General features: G+C 38.0%; 1 protein-coding gene across 7 annotated transcripts; it reads right to left on the reverse strand.

The window, feature by feature from the left end:
- Nucleotides 1–1,239: 1,239 nt before the first annotated feature.
- COPS5 (COP9 signalosome subunit 5) lies at nucleotides 1,240–18,824 on the reverse strand. 7 transcript variants are annotated; one of them, XM_060393724.1, is made up of 8 exons: nucleotides 18,300–18,824; nucleotides 15,362–15,596; nucleotides 14,125–14,253; nucleotides 13,424–13,489; nucleotides 12,849–12,934; nucleotides 6,723–6,834; nucleotides 3,124–3,272; nucleotides 1,240–1,481 (listed from the first exon to the last, which is right to left on the reverse strand). In XM_060393724.1, the coding sequence occupies exons 1-8, from the start codon at nucleotides 18,404–18,406 to the stop codon at nucleotides 1,397–1,399; spliced, it is 969 nt and encodes a 322-aa protein (XP_060249707.1). In that variant the 5' UTR covers nucleotides 18,407–18,824; the 3' UTR covers nucleotides 1,240–1,396. The 7 variants fall into 7 exon arrangements, 6 of the variants coding, with proteins under 6 accessions (XP_060249707.1, XP_004011770.1, XP_012039195.1 ...); XM_004011721.5 differs by lacking the exon at nucleotides 18,300–18,824 and adding an exon at nucleotides 17,840–18,119; XM_012183805.4 differs by lacking the exon at nucleotides 18,300–18,824 and adding an exon at nucleotides 17,832–17,942.
- Nucleotides 18,825–18,893: the final 69 nt, after the last annotated feature.

Here is an 18,893-nt window from a genome sequence, read left to right on the forward strand (position 1 = left end):
GAATGTTGAGCTTTAAGCCAACTTCTTCATTCTTCTTTCACTTTCATCAAGAGGCTCTTTAGTTCTTCACTTTTTGCCATAAGGGTGATGTCATCTGCATATCTGAGGTTATTGATATTTCTCCCAGAAACCTTGATTCCAGCTTGTGCTTCCTCCAGCCCAGCGTTTCTCATGATGTACTCTGCATATAAGTTAAATAAGCAGGGTGACAATATACAGCCTTGATGGACTCCTTTTCCTATTTGGAACCAGTCTGTTGTTCCATGTCCAGTTCTAACTGTTGCTTCTTGACCTGCATACAGATTTCTCAAGAGGCAGGTCAGGTGGTCTGGTATTCCCATCTCTTTAAGAATTTTCCAGTTTGTTGTGATCCACACAGTCAAAGGTTTTGGCATAGTTCCCAGCCACTTTAATTCTCCCTTCACAGCAGTATACTTAGCTTCTTGTTAACTTAGCTTTAGACTCCATTGTTTAGAGAATTTACAAGGTCTACCTTGTTCAGAGTATCTCCAGAGAGTAAAACTGGGCCTCATTCAGTAAAGGCAGTTGGTGAATGTTTTAATGACTTAGATACCTGTGCTAGACTCTGTCTCAAATAACTTTTTTGACTTTCAGGAAAATAATTTATGGTGTGACTTGGTTAATGTTTTATAGGAACATAAAAATGTTATATTAAATTGTACTTTTACTAATAGATCAAAAGGTTTGCATGCACGCATGCTAAGTCACTTCAGTCGGGTCTGACTCTTTGCTACCCCATGAAGCATAGCCCATCAGGCTCCTCAGTCCATAGGATTCTCTAGCAAGAATACTGGAGTGGGTTGCCATGCCCTCCTCCAGGGGACCTTCCTGACCTGGGGACTAAACCTGTGTCTCTTACATCTCCTGCATTGGGAGGCTGGTTCTTTACCACTAGCGCCACCTGGGAAGCCCCCAAAATAGCCTATAGCACCCTGTATTCCCAGGCAGACTCCCATCCACATACTAACCAGGCCCAACCCTGCTTAGCTTCAGAGATCAGGTGTGTTCTGGGTGGTATGGCCGTAGATAAAGAAGGCTTAGGCAAACTGAAACTGGCTCTGATAGTACAGCAAGTGAAATGCTGAAATCCTTTGACTAATTTAAACAGGCAAGACTCTTTTAAAACAGAAAAGTTCTAATATTTCTTTCCCTCATATTTTAGAACATTAGATACTACAAAAATAATGTAAACCCTCCCACAAAACAACAAAAGAACAATTTCATTTTAAAGAATTTTATTATAGGATGTTAATATTCAGGACACCTTCAGAGCACCTTATTCTTCTAATCAGATTTTTGGTAACTGGTTTTAAAGTGTTACTTGAGTATTTTTCCTCATACTGGCTTTCAGGCAAAAGTACTACTTGGTGCTTGTTTAAGAGATGTTAATTTGATTAAACAGTTTATCCTTAATAACCTGAGACATCAATCCATGGATAGCTTCTATGGTAGTTTTACAGCTAGAAAGAAAAAACAGATCACATAATGTCATAAGAACTGAGAACTGTTTCAAACATGCAACTTGCATGACCCCCACCCCCCCACAATTCCATCCTTGCACCCCTAGTAATGATTCTGGTCCTATTCATACTCTGCAAAACATACTGTATACCATACCAATCTACAGTTTACTCTCTATAGTATACCATAGTGATTTTTAGCCTTCTGCATGTATTTTGATTGTTTCCTACTTACTGAATTTTCCCAAAAGAATGACAATGTAAATATCCGATAAAATTCAAGTTATTTTATTATTTGTGAAAAGGTTTGGGAAAAGTTCTATTTTAGAAGGTTACTGAAGTTATTTATAATTCAGAAATATAGACTGATTTCAATATTACACTAAAATCTGCTTTTCTTGTTGTTCATTAGTTGGAATTGTTTTTAAAAATAATTTTAATGAACCTTGTGTTTTTTCTCCTGAAGTAATCAGAGACATCCTTCAAACAATGCAAAGGTAAAATTAGATTAGTGGATGAAGGACTTAGATTTTAGAACTGATAAAAAAAAAAAACAACAACCCACCAATATTCAGAAAAGATGCAATTCTTGTAAAATTACCCCCCAAAGGAAAATTCTCTACTATTGTACTACTACTATTCTCCTTCCTACTTTTCTTCCTATATAGTTACATTCCCACAGTGACATTTTTGCTTCGTAAGAAATTGAGATATAAATGCAGATAAAAGTGTAAATCAGACACATATAAAGATAGATGAGCAAAATGACATATTCAGAACAAGTATTAAAAGCCCTAACGTCAAAGAAAAATATGATTTTTATCCAGGCTGCTACCTCTATACCTTTTATTACTCACAGAGAAGAAATAAATGAGGTCATTCTAACCCAAGATAGCTTCTATTCCAACACATTTAGGCCTTCCGTTTCTCTTTTCTTTCCTATCAACTAATTTAGTTCTTCTCAAAATGGATACCAAGATAGTGATTTATACAGATGTCAACATAGTCTTCCTTTCCTCTCTATCCCTGTCATATTAAAATTCAAATTTTTGTGAAAGTGAATATTATATTAGTCCTCCCAATTCTGTATCCATATGAAGGATCACGTAATTATTTCATGTTATCTCCAGTTTGTTCTTAACAAATTCTTCACTGAGATTTGAGATACTAAATTACTGTATAAAGGATTATTTCAGAAAAACAGAGAGATAATCATTTCTCTGATATTTAGGCCTTAAAACTTTATAAAAATTTGAAATTTGATAAACTTAAATCCTAATTTAATCCTTCACAAAAGGATTATATTAGAATAGATTAGGACATCTTTTTGCAAAGTTTTGCTTTGGTTTTCGTTTAAAGACCCAGCAATGGACTGGTTTTCTTTCTTATACTTGATGGCTGAAGCTGGAAAAGGTGAAAGAGTTTTTCACAACATCACCTAGACCCAGAAGCCTTTAATATTCTTACCTACTGTCTCCTAAATTTTCAAAGTTAAAAACTGCATCTGACAACCTTAAAGGTCCAAGTAAGTTAACATTTAGGTACCACTGTAAGTTATAGGTTGAACTGCAAGGAATTTGAATCCTGTTATTTACAAATCTTGAGAAAAAAAAGGTAGGGGTAGGAATAGATTTGCTCTCACCTGTCTCGTGTAGCTTTGGCAAGTTTGTCTTCTGACTTTCGGTCATGTGTTTCTAAACCCAACATGAAACTTCCTCGTCCCAGCTGGGCTTCTGACTGTTCTAATTTTTCAGACAAATCAAAGACCTGACCGGTGGTATAGTCTGCATTCTATGGGGAAAATGATATTGTATCAATATACTAGTCTTTCATGTAAAAAAAATACATATGTAAATTTTCTTCCATATAGAATATTTCATTTACAAATAATTCTACTATGAAATCTAAGTGGATATCAGTGAAGTAAGAAGTCAAACTATACTTGCAAAAACTGATTCCAAAGCTCAAGCAGTTGAAGTATAGAAATTTTTCCCTTTTATAGTTTAAAGATTAAATTTGGAATTGTCTTTTTTGACTGCTTAAATCTAATAATTTGTTATTATGAGGGGCTCTGAAGTACATAGATTCGAGTCCAGATTGTGGTCCTCCTGCAGATTAGCTGGGAGGCCTTGGGAGAGGTCCTTCACTTTTCTATGCCTTACAGTCTTCCTGTGAAAAAGGGGGAGGAGGGTGATAATTTCTACCTTAAAGCTATTGTGAGTTACGTATACAAAGCTTGTAGGACTGTTGATGACACCTAGCAAAAGCTTAACAATTGTTAGCAAATTTTGTTAGTTTTTCATGTTGAACTTCCAGAATTAGTACTTATGACACATTTAAAAAATTACATTTGTTTTAGCTTTTCTAATTACCAAATTAATAGTTATACAGAAAATCTGGAAAATGTAGAGCAGTATATATATATATAAGAAAATACCTACCATCCCCTCCACCTAGCTATAACCACAATTTTTTTTTAGAGTATTGCTATATACTCACATGAGCTTCCCAGGAGGTGCTACTGGTAAAGAACCCCCCTGCCAATATAGGAGACTTAAGAAACATTGGTTTGATCCCTGGGTTGGAAAGATCCCCTGGAGGAGGGCATGGCAACCCACTCCAGTATTCTTGCCTGCAGAATCCCATGGACAGAGGAGCCTGGTGGGCTATATACAGTCCACAGAGTCACAAAAAGTCAGCACATGCACACCCATATTTGGTAAACTGAAATATTCTATATACTGCTGATATTTCATACATTTTAAAAACCAAAAGTTTAATAATTACATATGTACACTTAAGTGTAATATTTTTTAAAAGTTTCTCCTGGAATATCTTTATGTTCTATTTGCTCAGTCTGTAAGATACTGTAAAGGCAGAACAGTTCAGCCACAAGACGTATTAAAAATATTAGCTGTCATCATAGTTACTACAAAAAGCCCTTTAAAATGCTACCAGCTTTCCAGTGATTTTACAAACTTATGATAATTTTTTAAACATGCAATTATATTCACTTTGTCTGTATCTAAATGGTTTAGGTCACCAATACATCCTTCCTCAACAGATTTGGAAAAAACCCTAATGTTTGTAGATCACTTCACACCTAGAAGATTTAGCTGCAGATATAAAACTGTGGGATGGCAGAAACAGTTATACTATTAAAATGAAAAAAGAAACCAATTACATTTCAAACAGAGAACACTAATATAAATCAAAATGTAACTTTTTTCTGGTAGCTTTTAGATTACATGCTTTAGCTGTAAAGGGAAAGAGATGACATACATTTATTTATATATTTTTTTCTTAGAATGATATAATGTACTAGGTATTAAACTACACAAAAAAAGGAGGAAATATAATTTAACCTTTTCTTGATTATTAATGTCCTCAGTATATGCAGTGTTGGAATACAGGGACAGCCACAGGCTGAGTAAGTAGAGCTGGCTGCTTTTGTACAAAGGTTCAGACAGCTCCAGTCTCACTGCTTCCTGCCCATGCCATCATGTGTCACTTCTGGCTGCTATCAGCATACTTGCCTCTAAGGAAACATGACACATGAGGCATTTAGCAGTGCTAGATACATAGAAAACATTTAATAAATGTTTGCTATTATGATCACTCTCCCTCTTTCTAATTTACTGTTTCTGACTGTTGAGGATAAGAAATAAGAAAAAAAATCATAGTAAATTCACAGTAAATATGCTCAAGTGAGGTTTTTACCCATGAGTACAATGAATCAAATAAGCAAAACATAATTTATTGAGGCTTTATTATATGCCTGCTGCTGCTGCCAAGTTGCTTCAGTCGTGTCCGACTCTCTGCGACCCCATAGACGGCAGCCCACCAGGCTCCCCCATTCCTGGGATTCTCCAGGCAAGAACACTGGAGTGGGTTGCCATTTCCTTCTCCGATGCATGAAAGTGAAAAGTGAAAGCAAAGTCACTCAGTCGTGTCCAACTCTTCACGACCCCATGGACTGCAGCCTACCAGGCTCCTCTGTCCATGGGATTTTCCAGGCAAGAGTACTGGAGTGGGGTGCCATTGCCTTATTATATGCCTGCTGCTGCTGCTGCTAAGTCGCTTCAGTCGTGTCTGACTCTGTGCGACCCTTAGTACTTTGCTAATTACTATACATATATTTCATATAATTCTCAGTGTACTTAACAATGTGGGTATTATTATCATTGGGCCCAAGAAAGGCTCAGACACATTAAATAATGCTGTGAAGGTCACACCCAGCTAGTAAAATGGCATACTTATTTCTGAACTGAGTTTATCTTATTCCAAATTTAGTGGTTCTAACCACTATGCTATACTGTACTATATGAAGTGGCTTACTTAAAAAAGATCTAGATAGAAGTTTCTGTCCTCTTCTAGGTATTAGATTTTAATGATATATTGGAAAATATTGACTTTTTCTTTTTCTTTTTTTTGGTGGTAGCAGCAATCTGCTTGCTATAAGGTAGTGATATTCTGATTTCTTTGGGGGACATTCTTAGTCCAAATGCTCCGGAGAGTTTCTTTTACTCCAGCCCAGCAGTAAAGCAGTGATGCACTTGCCTTGGCTCAACTACTCATGGTGTTCATTCCCTTGGCCCAGAGCAGGTTTAAGGTTAGGCATGTGACCTATAAAACTCAGAGACACAGTGAGGCTTTGCCTGGGAATATGCTGAGTGGTATGTATATGTCTGTGTATGTGTGTGTTATGTATCTTGACCTTTTCTTTTGAGTGTGGAATTGGGAGGTCTAAGCTAATACTGCCATCTTGATTTCACATGAAGTCTGAAACTGAAACCAACTGACCTGAAATCAAAGCTGAGAAAGGAAGACCAAGACCTCATAATATTGTCTGAATGCAAACTCAGGCTGTGCCTGAAGTCAACCCTCCTCCTGGTACTCTTGGACTTTGCAGCTTACATGATTCTCTTTTTTGTTTTAGCCAGGTTGATTGGGTCTCCTGTCACTTGTAACTAGAGTCCTACCTGAGACACACAACAAAGAACACTATTGGCATTTTTCTCTAACTAAGTCAGAGGTAGATCTCACCCTCATCTGGACTCAATAGTACACAATACAGATCGTAGCTTGGCCTAGTATTCCAATCCACTTCTGGTCATGCAGAATCTGCCCCCAAGCCCACCATCTTGGCAAAGTCAGTCTTTCCATGCAAAAGAGTTTCAGACATTAAACTTATGTAGATTGATAAAATTCAGACAAATTCCTTGCAAGCATGGTACTTACCGTAAGCAAGCTAGAGGAACTCAGCGTATTCACCCAGTATTTATTCCACAAAAGCTCAAGCAATTTCCGATCCAAAGAGGATTTGAAATATGAGACTTCTAAGGCATAGTATCTAATGAAACAAAACCACAAATCTAGTAAGTAAAAAACATTCAACCACATCACATAAAGGCTACGACCAAAGTTAAGTTAATTACATTTTATATCCAAATAGTCATGCTTTAATTTTTTCCAATAGAAAAACAGGTAAACCTGGTTTTCTTACTCTTCAGGGGGGTGGTTGCAATTTAGTTAAGAAAATATTCTCAAGTTATATTTCTCCCCTCTGTAAAGCCCAGAAATTCTCAGAAATTAATAACTAATCAAAAATTTTGAATGACATGTATTTACCCATGCCACTGACTTCATAAATTTCAGCCAACAGTAATGAACTTACTCTCTCCAAGGATAGCTATTACTTTTGTTCAGTTCAGTTCAGTTGCTCGGTTGTGTCCGACTCTTTGCGACCCCCCATGAATTGCAGCACGCCAGGCCTCCCTGTCCATCACCAACTCCCAGAGTTCACCCATACTCATGTGCATCAAGTCGGTGATGCCATCCAGCCATCTCATCCTCTGTCGTCCCCTTTTCCTCCTGCCCCCAATCCCTCCCAGCATCAGAGTCTTTTCCAATGAGTCAACTCTTCTCATGAAGTGGCCAAAGTACTGGAATTTCAGCTTTAGCATCATTCCTTCCAAAGAACACCCAGGGCTGATCTCCTTTAGAATGGACTGGTTGGATCTCCTTGCAGTCCAAGGGACTCTCAAGAGTCTTCTCCAACACCACAGTTCAAAAGCATCAATTCTTCGGTGCTTAGCTTTCTTCACAGTCCAACTCTTACATCCATACATGACTACTGGAAAAGCCATAGCCTTGACTAGATGGACCTTTGTTGGCAAAGTATTGTCTCTGCTTTTAAATATGCTGTCTAGGTTGGTCATAACTTCCAAGGAGTAAGCGTCTTTTAATTTCATGGCTGCAATCACCATCTGCAGTGATTTTGAGCCCCCAAAATAAAGTCTGACACTGTTTCCACTGTTTCTCCATCTATTTCCCATGAAGTGATGGGACCAGATGCCATGATCTTTGTTTTCTGAATGTTGAGCTTTAAGCCAACTTTTTCACTCTCTTTCACTTTCATCAAGAGGCTTTTTAGTTCCTTTTCACCTTCTGCCATAAGGGTGGTGTCATCTGCATATCTGAGGTTATTGATACTTCTCCTGGCAATCTTGATTCCAGCTTGTGTTTCATCTAGCCCAGTGTTTCTCATGATGTACTCTGCATATAAGTTAAATAAGCAAGTTGACAATATACAGCCTTGACGTACTTCTTTTCCTATTTGGAACCAGTCTGTTATTCCATGTCCAGTTCTAACTGTTGCTTCCTGACCGCATATAGGTTTCTCAAGAGGCAGGTCAGATGGTCTGGTATTCCCACCTCTTTCAGAATTTTCCACAGTTTATTGTGATCCACACAGTCAAAGGCTTTGGCATAGTCAATAAAGCAGAAATAGATGTTTTTTTGGAACTCTTCTTGCTTTTTCGATGATCCAGCGGATGTTAGCAATTTGATCTCTGGTTCCTCTACCTTTTCTAAAATCAGCTTGAACATCTGGAAGTTCACGATTCACGTATTGCTGAAGCCTGGCTTGGAGAATTTTGAGCATTACTTTACTAGCGTGTGAGATGAATGCAACTGTGCGGTAGTTTGAACATTCTTTGGCATTGCCTTTCTTTGGGATTGGGATGAAAACTGACCTTTTCCAGTCCTGTGGCCACTGCTGAGTTTTCCAAATTTGCTGGCATATTGAGTGCAGCACTTTCACAGCATCATCAGGCTTTTAAAAATACCAAAAATTACATGTGGAGTCTTGATTCCTCCCTTTCTAATCCCCTAATTAGGAACAACTGCTTTTTGGAAAACCAAAACTTTGAGGTTGGTCATTAAAGCATATAAAAGAATTTATAAAGGTGCCTAATTTATAATCAAGGGAAATTTGGTTAAATGTCTGAAAAACTTATTTTTTTAAGAGTAATAAATACTTAAACATGTCACTATGTTACAAAGAAACATAAGGGACTTCTTTACCTTAAGGAGCTTACCATTTTCATGGGACACGTGGGATGAATCCATGAAAAGTTATAAATATAATGATATATATTGAATAACAGTAAGTGATGCTATGCTGCTAAGTCGCATCAGTCGTGTCCGACTCTGTGCGACCCCATAGATGGCAGCCCACCAGGCTCCCCCGTCCCTGGGATTCTCCAGGCAAGAACGCTGGAGTGGGTTGCCATTTCCTTCTCTAATGCATGAAAGTGAAAAGTGAAAGTGAAGTCGCTCAGTCGTGTCTGACTCTTAGCGACCCCATGGACTGCAGCCTACCAGGCTCAGCTCCTCCATCCATGGGATTTCCCAGGCAAGAGTACTGGAGCCGGGTGCCATTGCCTTCTCCGAAGTGATGCTATAGTGCATATTTAAAATTAATCATCTGCCAATTAAATGTTAGTGATAATGAGTACTGTTAGTATAGACAGAACAGCCTGAGAGGCTCCAGGGAAAAGGCAGGAACTCGAGTAACCCTAACATGAGTTTATAGTGTGGCTATGTTAAGAGCAAGGAAGAAGCATTAGGAAGAGATCCCTAACTCACAAAAAGGAAAGTCATGAAAGGAGCAAGAAGTTAATCAGTCTGCCTGGACAGTTTAGTGGGAGCAGAAGGATTTTGTAAGGGAAATCTAGAAAGCTATGTTGGGGTCTAGCTAGCAGAGGACATAACATAAAAGGCTAAGAAATTATCTTCTAGGTACTTGGGACTCATGGAAGGTGTCTGAGCAGATCAGTGATACAGCCGTTTATATCAGTGTTTGAGAAAGCCGGCTGTGGTAAGATGTGTCAGAGGATAAATGGGAAGCAGGGAGACCACAAAGGATGCCACTGCAGTGGAGCAGATGTCAGGAGAAAAAGGCCTCACTTTCAATCTAGTGGTGTCGAAGATAAAGGCACAGGGACATAAAAGAAATGTGTGTTCTTTCAATTCAGGAATGAAGAAATTTAAAAAGAGTAAGAATTTAAAGACAATTCTCAGTAAGGGCTTTATAAATAAGATACCCCTGCATATGTGTAGATGAAAAAGACAAAGCTATAGTGAAATGTGGAAGTGGGATGTGGAAACAGTGTATTTCTTGAGCACTTATTATGTCCTGGCACTTTATATATATTCTCATTTAATCTTCCCTACAACCACAAAAGGAAAGATTTATTATTCCCATTCTACGCAGAAGAAACAACTCTAGAGTAAAGACCTGTTCAACACCACAGAAAGTGGCAGCAAAAGGATATGGTATTATATCTGTTATCAAAACCTCATGGTCTAATTTATTGTTATATCCAGAGTGTAGATATTTAAGACATTGTTTAAAGAAGTGAAGCCCCGGGAGTTGAGGCAGTTAGGTATGGGGAGAGGAGGCAGGGGTTCAGGTGGAAAGGTCAGTTTTAGAAATGACACATTGTACCTCTGATACTTTAGGGGAAAGAGAGGATGAGTAGAGCAAAAGATGTAGATTATAAAGGATGGAAAATAAGGGAGCTCAAACTGGAGGGTCTAGAATAGACTTTTATGTTTTAAAATTTGTGGATCACCTTAATGTTATTACTTAATTCCGTAGGCTGATGCAATGAAATTTTTTGGTCTAATATTAGCTGAGTTGAAAGCAAGAGTAGCAGAGCTGAAAGCAAAAGTAGCAGAGTTGAAAGCAAGAAGAATATTCAAAATTACTTGTGGAGCTAAATCCTCATCTTCTGTACAGGAAGTCAATAATAGATACTGCCTAGAAACTGAAAATCAAGAAGTAGCACTATCAGCATGCTGTTTAAAGTTAATGGGGTAAATACTTAAATGGAGCATAACTATAAAGTTTAAGTGATTCCCTCTGGGGGTGGGGGAAAGGGAATGTTTTTTTCATAGAACCAGTGCCTCTTTAAACTATGTGCTTATATAACATTGATAACATACAAGCTAATTTAAAAAATCTGTTGTGTCCTATTTTTACTAAGGCTCTTCAAAGTTAAATATATTTAATATCTGTATTAGATTCTATGTTGAAAATGAACTTTGGATTATGATCTAGAATTTAAAATAGGAAAGAAAAAAGATCAGTGTAAACTAAAAATTATAGCTCATTGTCAAATGATTTAGGAAATGATCTATAATGAGTCTGCTCTTAACTTGACACTATGTTTCACTGAAGATTTGAAATAAAAATAAGCAACTTATTTGCCCTATTAAAAAAGTTTACTCTTTATTTAGGAACTGATCCTAAGTAAGAGAGTACCTTTGAACATCCTGCTAATTCCAGGTTCAGAATTCTAGGCTCTAGCAATGCAGGTAGTTAGAAAGTAGCAATTCCTCTTAGAGAGGCTCATTTCTCAGAAAAAAACAGGAAATGCAGGTTTGTTTGGGTACAGAAAGCACAGTATGCCTCTTTTGTTTCAAAAGCTGCTGCTGGCGATGAGAGAAGCAGAGTAGGTATTAAAGGTATAAGCTTTTGAAACTGCAACTCAATATAAATGAAAAAAATTGACTGTTAACTCTGAAAGTGAAAGTACTACAGCAAAGGTGTAGAGCAAATTAAGTGATTTAATTACAAACCTCTCATTGAAAAATAAAAACCTGTTTTTCCAAAAGTATGCCAAAGATGACTGAAAATCAGACATATTTAAAAATTAAATTCTAGAAATTCTGGTATTTTCTAGGAATTATAAACAGAAAAATAAGAGCAGTAGTAGCACATGAGTAGTAAAGCATTCCTTGAAGTTAGGATAGGAGGTGTGGAGAAAGGGACAGTAGTAATCAGGCAAAACTTTTTTTTTTAGGGAGGGTGCCCACACTTCTATGTGCCATGCCCTACTTTAATTGTTAGGATATAGCAGTGAATTGATTTTTCTCTCATGAAGTTCACCTTCTAATGAGGTCAATAACAAGGAAGCAAAAACATATCAGATGGTCACAAGTGCTAAGAAGAAAAATGAAGCAGGGAAAGGTAACAGTGACTAGAAAGTGCTAATTGGAATAGGGTGATCAAGGAACATTCTCTGTTAAGGTGACCCTTAAACAGACACTCGTTGACTGAAATAGTGAGTCACATGGAAATAAGGAAGAATGTTTCAGGCAAAGGATTAGCAAGTGCAAAGGCCCCAAGGCAGGAGCCGGCCTAGTACATCTGATAAACCATAACTGAGGCCACTATGGCTAGAATAGACAGAGCAAAGGCTTAGTGACAAGAAGTAGAGTCACTGAGACGGACTCAGAACGATTGTGGGGGCCAGTCTACATAGGGTTGTGTGGTCCATGGTAAGCACTAACTATAGATCTTATTCTTAATGAGACAGGAAATTACTCTGAGAAGGACGAACATGATCAGACTTACGTTTTAACAGAATCTGTTTGGCTGACAAAAGACCTTTAAGGGGTGGGGTGAAGTGCAGAAGCAAGAAGACTAGCTAGAAGGCTAGTGCTCTCATTTAAGTTCCAGATGGCTGTGGCCTGGGTCAAGGTGACAGTAAGAGAGGTGATATATTTAGAAGGTGGAGAAAATTGTCTTCACTGGTTTACCGATTTAAAAAATTGAGATGTAATTCACATAGCATGAAATTCACTGTTTTAAAGGAGTATACAATTAAGTAGTCTTTAGTATGACTTCTTTAACTCTTGAAGTAAAAATGTTTAGGGAGAACTTTTGCTATGTGGAAACTGGGTACATTGAGGGCTGTAGAAATTGCTAGCGTCAGGCTGGCCCTGCATACAGCTTCCTTCAACTTTTACTTTCATTAACAGGCCAAGTGTCTCATACATTGATAAAACGTATATAGATGGGTAAAAGGCAAATAACATGTTAGATTAAAACAACTGTTAATAAAGATTCAAACATTATCCTATATTTATATATTCTTACTATTATTTTAAAAGGTATTATGAAATGCATTTCATCTGAATTTTTTTCTCATCTGTAAAATTAGGGGCTTGGTCTGGATGATCTGAGGTTTCTTAGGATGATTCTGGCATCAGATACATTTTAAAATGACTTACTGTTTGCAGTGTACACCAAAGTCTTCTATTTTATTAAGTGGGATGGTCTGGTACTCAGAAGGTCCTTCATCTGGAGGCTTATAGCCCTAAACAAAAATGAAGAAAATAGAAGACTTAAACACAACCGAGGAAAAACATATGTTTTCTATGTGACTTTCTATTTACAGAAACATTCATTTGGGGGAGCCAATTACTGAACATAAATGCCTAATAAAAAAAAAGTATATTGCTTATACTCTTCCTCAACCCCATTTGGTGGCTGAAGGCTAGATTTGGCTTAAGATTAATTTTTCTTGTCCTTAGGTGATATTCACTTGTGCTCATATCTATTTCAGATTGCAGTAGATAGTAGATGGCCATGACACACAAATCCTTATCAACAAAAGAACACTGCTTTTCTAGTAGAATTAACAACATGCAGCACAAATGTATTACCTTTTTGCTAAAGACAATTTGTGGTAGTTGGGCTTGTATTTTGTAAATACCGTTAAATTGTTAACTATAACACACCTTTAAAAATAAACCAAATATTTCAAAATTGAAAAACTATAAGAACTTGGAATTTTTCAAATTACCTTTGGATATGTCCTGAAGGCTCCAAGATTCACTTTCCCTGCAGATATTGTTCTTGTTGGGTCAATCTACAAGAAAGATATATTTAATATCTGCTGACTTATTTTTTTAAACATTATAAGCCTAGAAATACATACGTACATATAACACTATAGGCACACACACATAGTTAAAAGTAACCAATAGGGAAAAAAAATAACCAAATTGGAAAATCACAGAAGTGAACAGAATGGTTAAATACAGAAATCTCATCATTAATTTAGAGATTAGATCTAGTTATTATACTATTTTAAGAGTATTAATTAAAGATTTGCTTATCTTTCAGAAGTCTTTTTAAACAGATGAACAATTTCCACCTTCCTTAGGGTAACCTGAATTGCATCTAAAATACTTTAAGCATAGCAAGAGCTGTTCTAGCAATTCCTCATTTAATCAATTCACTCAACATCGACCAAATGCCCACTGTGTGCAGGGAACTGAGACACAGGTGCTGTGTACATTCTCATCTAACAGAGGGTGGGAAACGACGCAGAGAAGTTACATAACTTGTTCAGAGTCCCAGCTACAAAGACGTGGAATTTAGATTCAAACCTAGGCTGGCACCAGAGCCTTGCTCTTTACCATACTGTTTTTGTTTCCCTGTATACCTGCTTTAGTAAATCTTCATGAAAATTAATTAGCAACTGATTGTAAAAATACTTACTACCACTGCTACAAATGGTTCCTGGAACTGCTGATTGAGCATCTGAGTACTAACATCAATTCCAGAAAGCCAGCAGCCATAGCCAGGGTGGCTATGATACCAGCCAATTGCATTTTCAAGGCGGCCAACCTAACAAATGAAGAGAGCAAAGGAGCTTGAGGTTCCTGTTTAATCTTAGAGATGCTTGTGATTTGTCTATTTATACAGCCCTACAGTAAAATAACAGTATGCAGAATAGTTACAGCATATGGTGGCTCAGAGGTTAAAGTGTCTGCCTGGAATGCAGGAGACCCGGGTTCGATCCCTGGGTTGGGAAGATCCCCTGGAGAAGGAAATGGCAACCCACTCCAGTACTCTTGCCTGGAGAATCCCATGGAGGGAGGAGCCTGGTAGGCTACAGTCCATGGGGTCACAAAGAGTTGGACACGACTGAGCGACTTTACTCACTATGGTGCTTTCAAAAAAAATTTTTTTAGATAATACATGCTCAAGGCACAAAATTAATAAGATACATGTACAATAAGGTCATTCAGTCTCCTTCCCACCTCTTTCCCCTCAACTAGTTTCTCAACCCAGATGTTACTGTCATAGGCTTACACACCTGTCTTCCAGAGTTACTCTCTGCATATAGAATATATTCTTTGCACATATGTGGATTAATGAAAATACACAATGGCATACCACCAATAGTATTCTACACTTTGCTTTTTCACTCAACAAAATATTCTGGGATTTGTTTCACATAAATAAACATAAATAGCTATCTTTTAGTTTTAAAGGCTGGCTGGCAGTTCATTGTGTGGGATATAAATCAGCTTGATATCCAGTTACATTTAGGTTGTTTTCAATTTTTTGGTTTTAAACACACATAATGAATGTGAGAATTAAAATTTCTTTTAAAAACTCAGATATAGTTTATATATGTATAATACATATAGACATTCGTTCAGATATACAACATAATGTTTCAATATATGTATATACTGTGACATGATCACAATAAGTACAGTTAACATCCAACCCACATGCAGCTACAAATTTTTTTTTCCTTGTGATGAGACCTTTTAAGATCTACTCTAGAGAATTTTTAAAAATCCATGCTAATCTCATATATGTTACATATAGTTGAGAATAACTTAAAATATAAACTCTAATGTAGGAGGATAGTTTTAAGTTTAGAAACTCAAAAATAACTATGAGACTCTTAACTCTTAATTTTAGGCAACAGTGTTTTTACCTGTTTAGCATTTTCTATGTATGCAGCCATGTACTCATACGCAGCAGCCTGAGCGTTCACTCGAGTTTCAGTGCCCTCTACTGGCAAAGCAAAGCTGTCCATAATGATCATGGTCTCACCATCCACCTTGCCCAGCATCAAGCCCATCACTTCCAAGTTGCCTCCTGATCTGGCATGCATCACCATTTTCAGTAGAGCCAATGCTGAGATTTTGCAGTACTTAAAGTAATGGTGACTACAAAACAAAGGCATGGTGTAATTAACTTTCTTATGTAAGTATAATTGTAAGACAGTTTTTGTAGTTTTTGTGGAGATTAACAAATAAGTATTGAAGCAATTTAAACTGATGGAATGGGGAAAAAGCATATATATAGAAAGAGGGAAAGAAAAACAAAGTATAAAAGGAGAGAGTTCCTGAAGGGGGATGGAAAGGATAAACATAATCCTGCAAATTACTTCCCATTGGGCGAAGGGAAAAGTATGAAATAATTTTAAAATACGCTATTCGAGTAGACAGAAGGGAATTAATTACACGACCATTTCAATAGATTTTTTCTCCATTAATTTCAGAATCACCAAATCTAGGTTTCTGACCCTGGTTGGTCAATTTTGCCTCATTATTCTCCCACTTAACCTTCCAGGCCTAACAGTTAAGAATGTGGGCTCTGACATCCATCTACCTAGGTGTGAACCCTTTTACTGCCATATCCTGGCTGTAACCTTGAGACAGACACTTAATGTCTGTGCCTGTTCATAGAGTTGTTGTTTGGAGGAAATGAGTAAAACAATGTACATAAAGTGCTTGGCTTAGTGCCTGACACATAACAAAACTTTTTAAGTGCTAGCTGCATTATTAACCTATCTTTTATAGTACTCTGAGAGAACAGTGTGTTGAGGGTTGTAGCTTCTCTCTGTGGTATCAGTCTAAAAATGGGAAATGTAGCCTTAAAATCTTTAGTCCTACTGTGATCAGTATTTCAGTTTGTCATCTGTGTATGTGACTAAACTACTGTTGAATAAAATTACACTTCAGTCTCACTGATGTAGCTGAAGACAGCAAGGATGACTGTAACTGGAGATACAACCACACAGTGAGGCTGATAATTTAAAATATTCAATAGGCTATATCAATCTAAGTATGCAGCCTGCTACAGAAATAGCAGACAACCAGGCAAAATAACCAGTCTGTAAGAGTGTCAGTGTCTTTGAGAAGTCTTTTTAAAATGTCTGCCCACAGATTTCAATCACAGCTGAAAAATATAGAGACCTGTCCTTGGGAGTCAAGACATGAATTAAAATCTTCACTCTATTGGGGAAAAAAGTCCATTATTGTGCTTCTGTTACATACATTCTAGACTCTTTTTTATACATGACCTCATCTATATAACATCACCAACAGATAGGTCTTTTTTCTCTTTTACAGATAAAAAAAGATAAGTAAATTTCAACTATTTAGTTATAGTTGTGAGATTTGATTTTTGGTCTTAACTGTTGTTCACTAAAGAATTCATTGCTTCCATCTAATTATGAAGTAAGTTATTTACTGTATTTGCTTGTTTTCATATATGCAGAAAAGGAATAAAAATACAGTATTGTGTTGTCATAAAGATTTAGTGACATATGGAAATTCCTAGCTCAAAACTCAGCCTGTAGTAAGTACTAAGTAAACACTGCTGAATCTGAATACCCACAGTTAAAGCTTGCCTTGTAAAAAGCTGTGAGATAGATGAAATATGGTTTTTGTTGTTGACCACCGCTTTCCTGTCTATCCATTAGAGAGACTGTGTGATCTTTTTACTCTTTCCATACAATATCTGCTGTCAGGAAAGGATAAATACTGCTGCAAAGAAACCTTGACCTGTCATCACTCCCAGGGACACGAGTTTTGCTAAGGGGCAAAAAACCTTAAGCTCTGTTGATATAATTTACAGCTTCTGTAGAAAAAATGGTGGAGTAAACATTGTGGGAGACTGAGTAGAGCCTCTTTGTTGTTTCTGAAATAATTATCAGCAATCAAGAAGCAATTATAGATCTAAAAGATTACAGATTAAAAAAAACTGGCTCATAATTATTTTAGAGAGCCTTGGATTGACTCACTATCTGAAGATAGCTGTAGTCCTAGTCTGAAATCAGCTGAAGATCCCAACAAAGTGTATATCGATACACAAGGTTCAAGGCAGAGTGTGGAGTATCTCTAACAATACGGGGGCTGAGAAGTGAAAGCCCAAACTACCGCTGTCGTTTTCCACTTCCATTCTCCCAAGGCAAACGAGACAGAAAGGGGGAATCAAGCAAGCCCCAGTGGAGGGTCTTACGCTTTATTTGCGGGGATTAAAAGGTAAAATAAAATTTCTTAGGCGATTCCTCTTTCTCCTTGCTGCAGAGGGAAAGACAAGCTCTCCCAACTCCTACTGCCCCTGGGTCTCTTAAAGTCCCGCCACCCCTCCCTCCCCTGCGTTTCGCCAGGGACCTCCTCACTCCTTAGTCCAGGGCTTCGCCGCCAGGATTTCTTGCTGCTGTTTCTTGTCGTATTTGTAGATTTCATCGACACTCTGGGCTTCCTGCATGTTGTTGGCTAGCTCCCACGTTTTCTGGGCCATGCCACTCCCGGAAGCCGCCATCACCGAGGAATCAGATAAGCTGTCGCGTCCGCAATCGAGACGCAACTTTATCTCGCTGGGTTTTCGGGCGTGGGCTCCGGACCCACCCCACCGCAGGTGCAAACTCACACTAGGCTCTCGGGGCAGCCATGACACCCAGCACCGGAGGTGAAGTTGGTACGGACCATCCGCAGGATGGCGGGGGTGCTTGGGGGACGCGGCTATATACACAGCGGTTATACAATAGTTAAGAGGAAGAGGAGTCGTCTCATTACTGAAAAGAGAACTTGTTATCTTGGAAAATTATATGTGTGAAATAGGACGAAAACAGTAATTACCTAGGGAATGGTATAGCCTTCTGCACCGGAAGAAGGGCATGTAACGTTATGCCAGAAACTGGAATTGACCCTACTTGATCGTTCTGCGCAGGTTCGGCTTCCGCCATATTAAAAATGGGGATACTTAGTTGCGATGGGGCAGAGAACTGTTTTTACTCTTGCCTGGAAAATCCCATGGACGGAGGAGCCTGGTAGGCTGCAGTCCATGGGGTCGCGAAGAGTCGGACGCGACTGAGCGACTTCACTTTCACTTTTCACTTTCATGCATTGGAGAAGGAAATGGCAACCCACTCCAGTGTTCTTGCCTGGAAAATCCCAGGGACGGGGGAGCCTGGTGGGCTGCTGTCTATGGGGTCGCAGAGTCTGACACGATTGTAGCGACTTAGCAGCAGCAGCAGCAGCAGCAGGTACTCTTAAGATTGTTGAAAGCCGAAAAAAAATGTCTATGGAAAAGTTGACATAGAAGTAGTTCTGAATGCCGCTTTTGAGAAAATGATAACATGGCATCCTAGTTTACTTCCAGATGAATCATTGCACATGCGTAAAGCCCTTTGACTTGTAGTGGTTTGGCGCTAAACTTTCCTAGAGGGCCGT

Source organism: Ovis aries, chromosome 9 (assembly GCF_016772045.2).
Source record: "Ovis aries strain OAR_USU_Benz2616 breed Rambouillet chromosome 9, ARS-UI_Ramb_v3.0, whole genome shotgun sequence".
Classification (NCBI taxonomy): domain Eukaryota; kingdom Metazoa; phylum Chordata; class Mammalia; order Artiodactyla; family Bovidae; genus Ovis; species Ovis aries.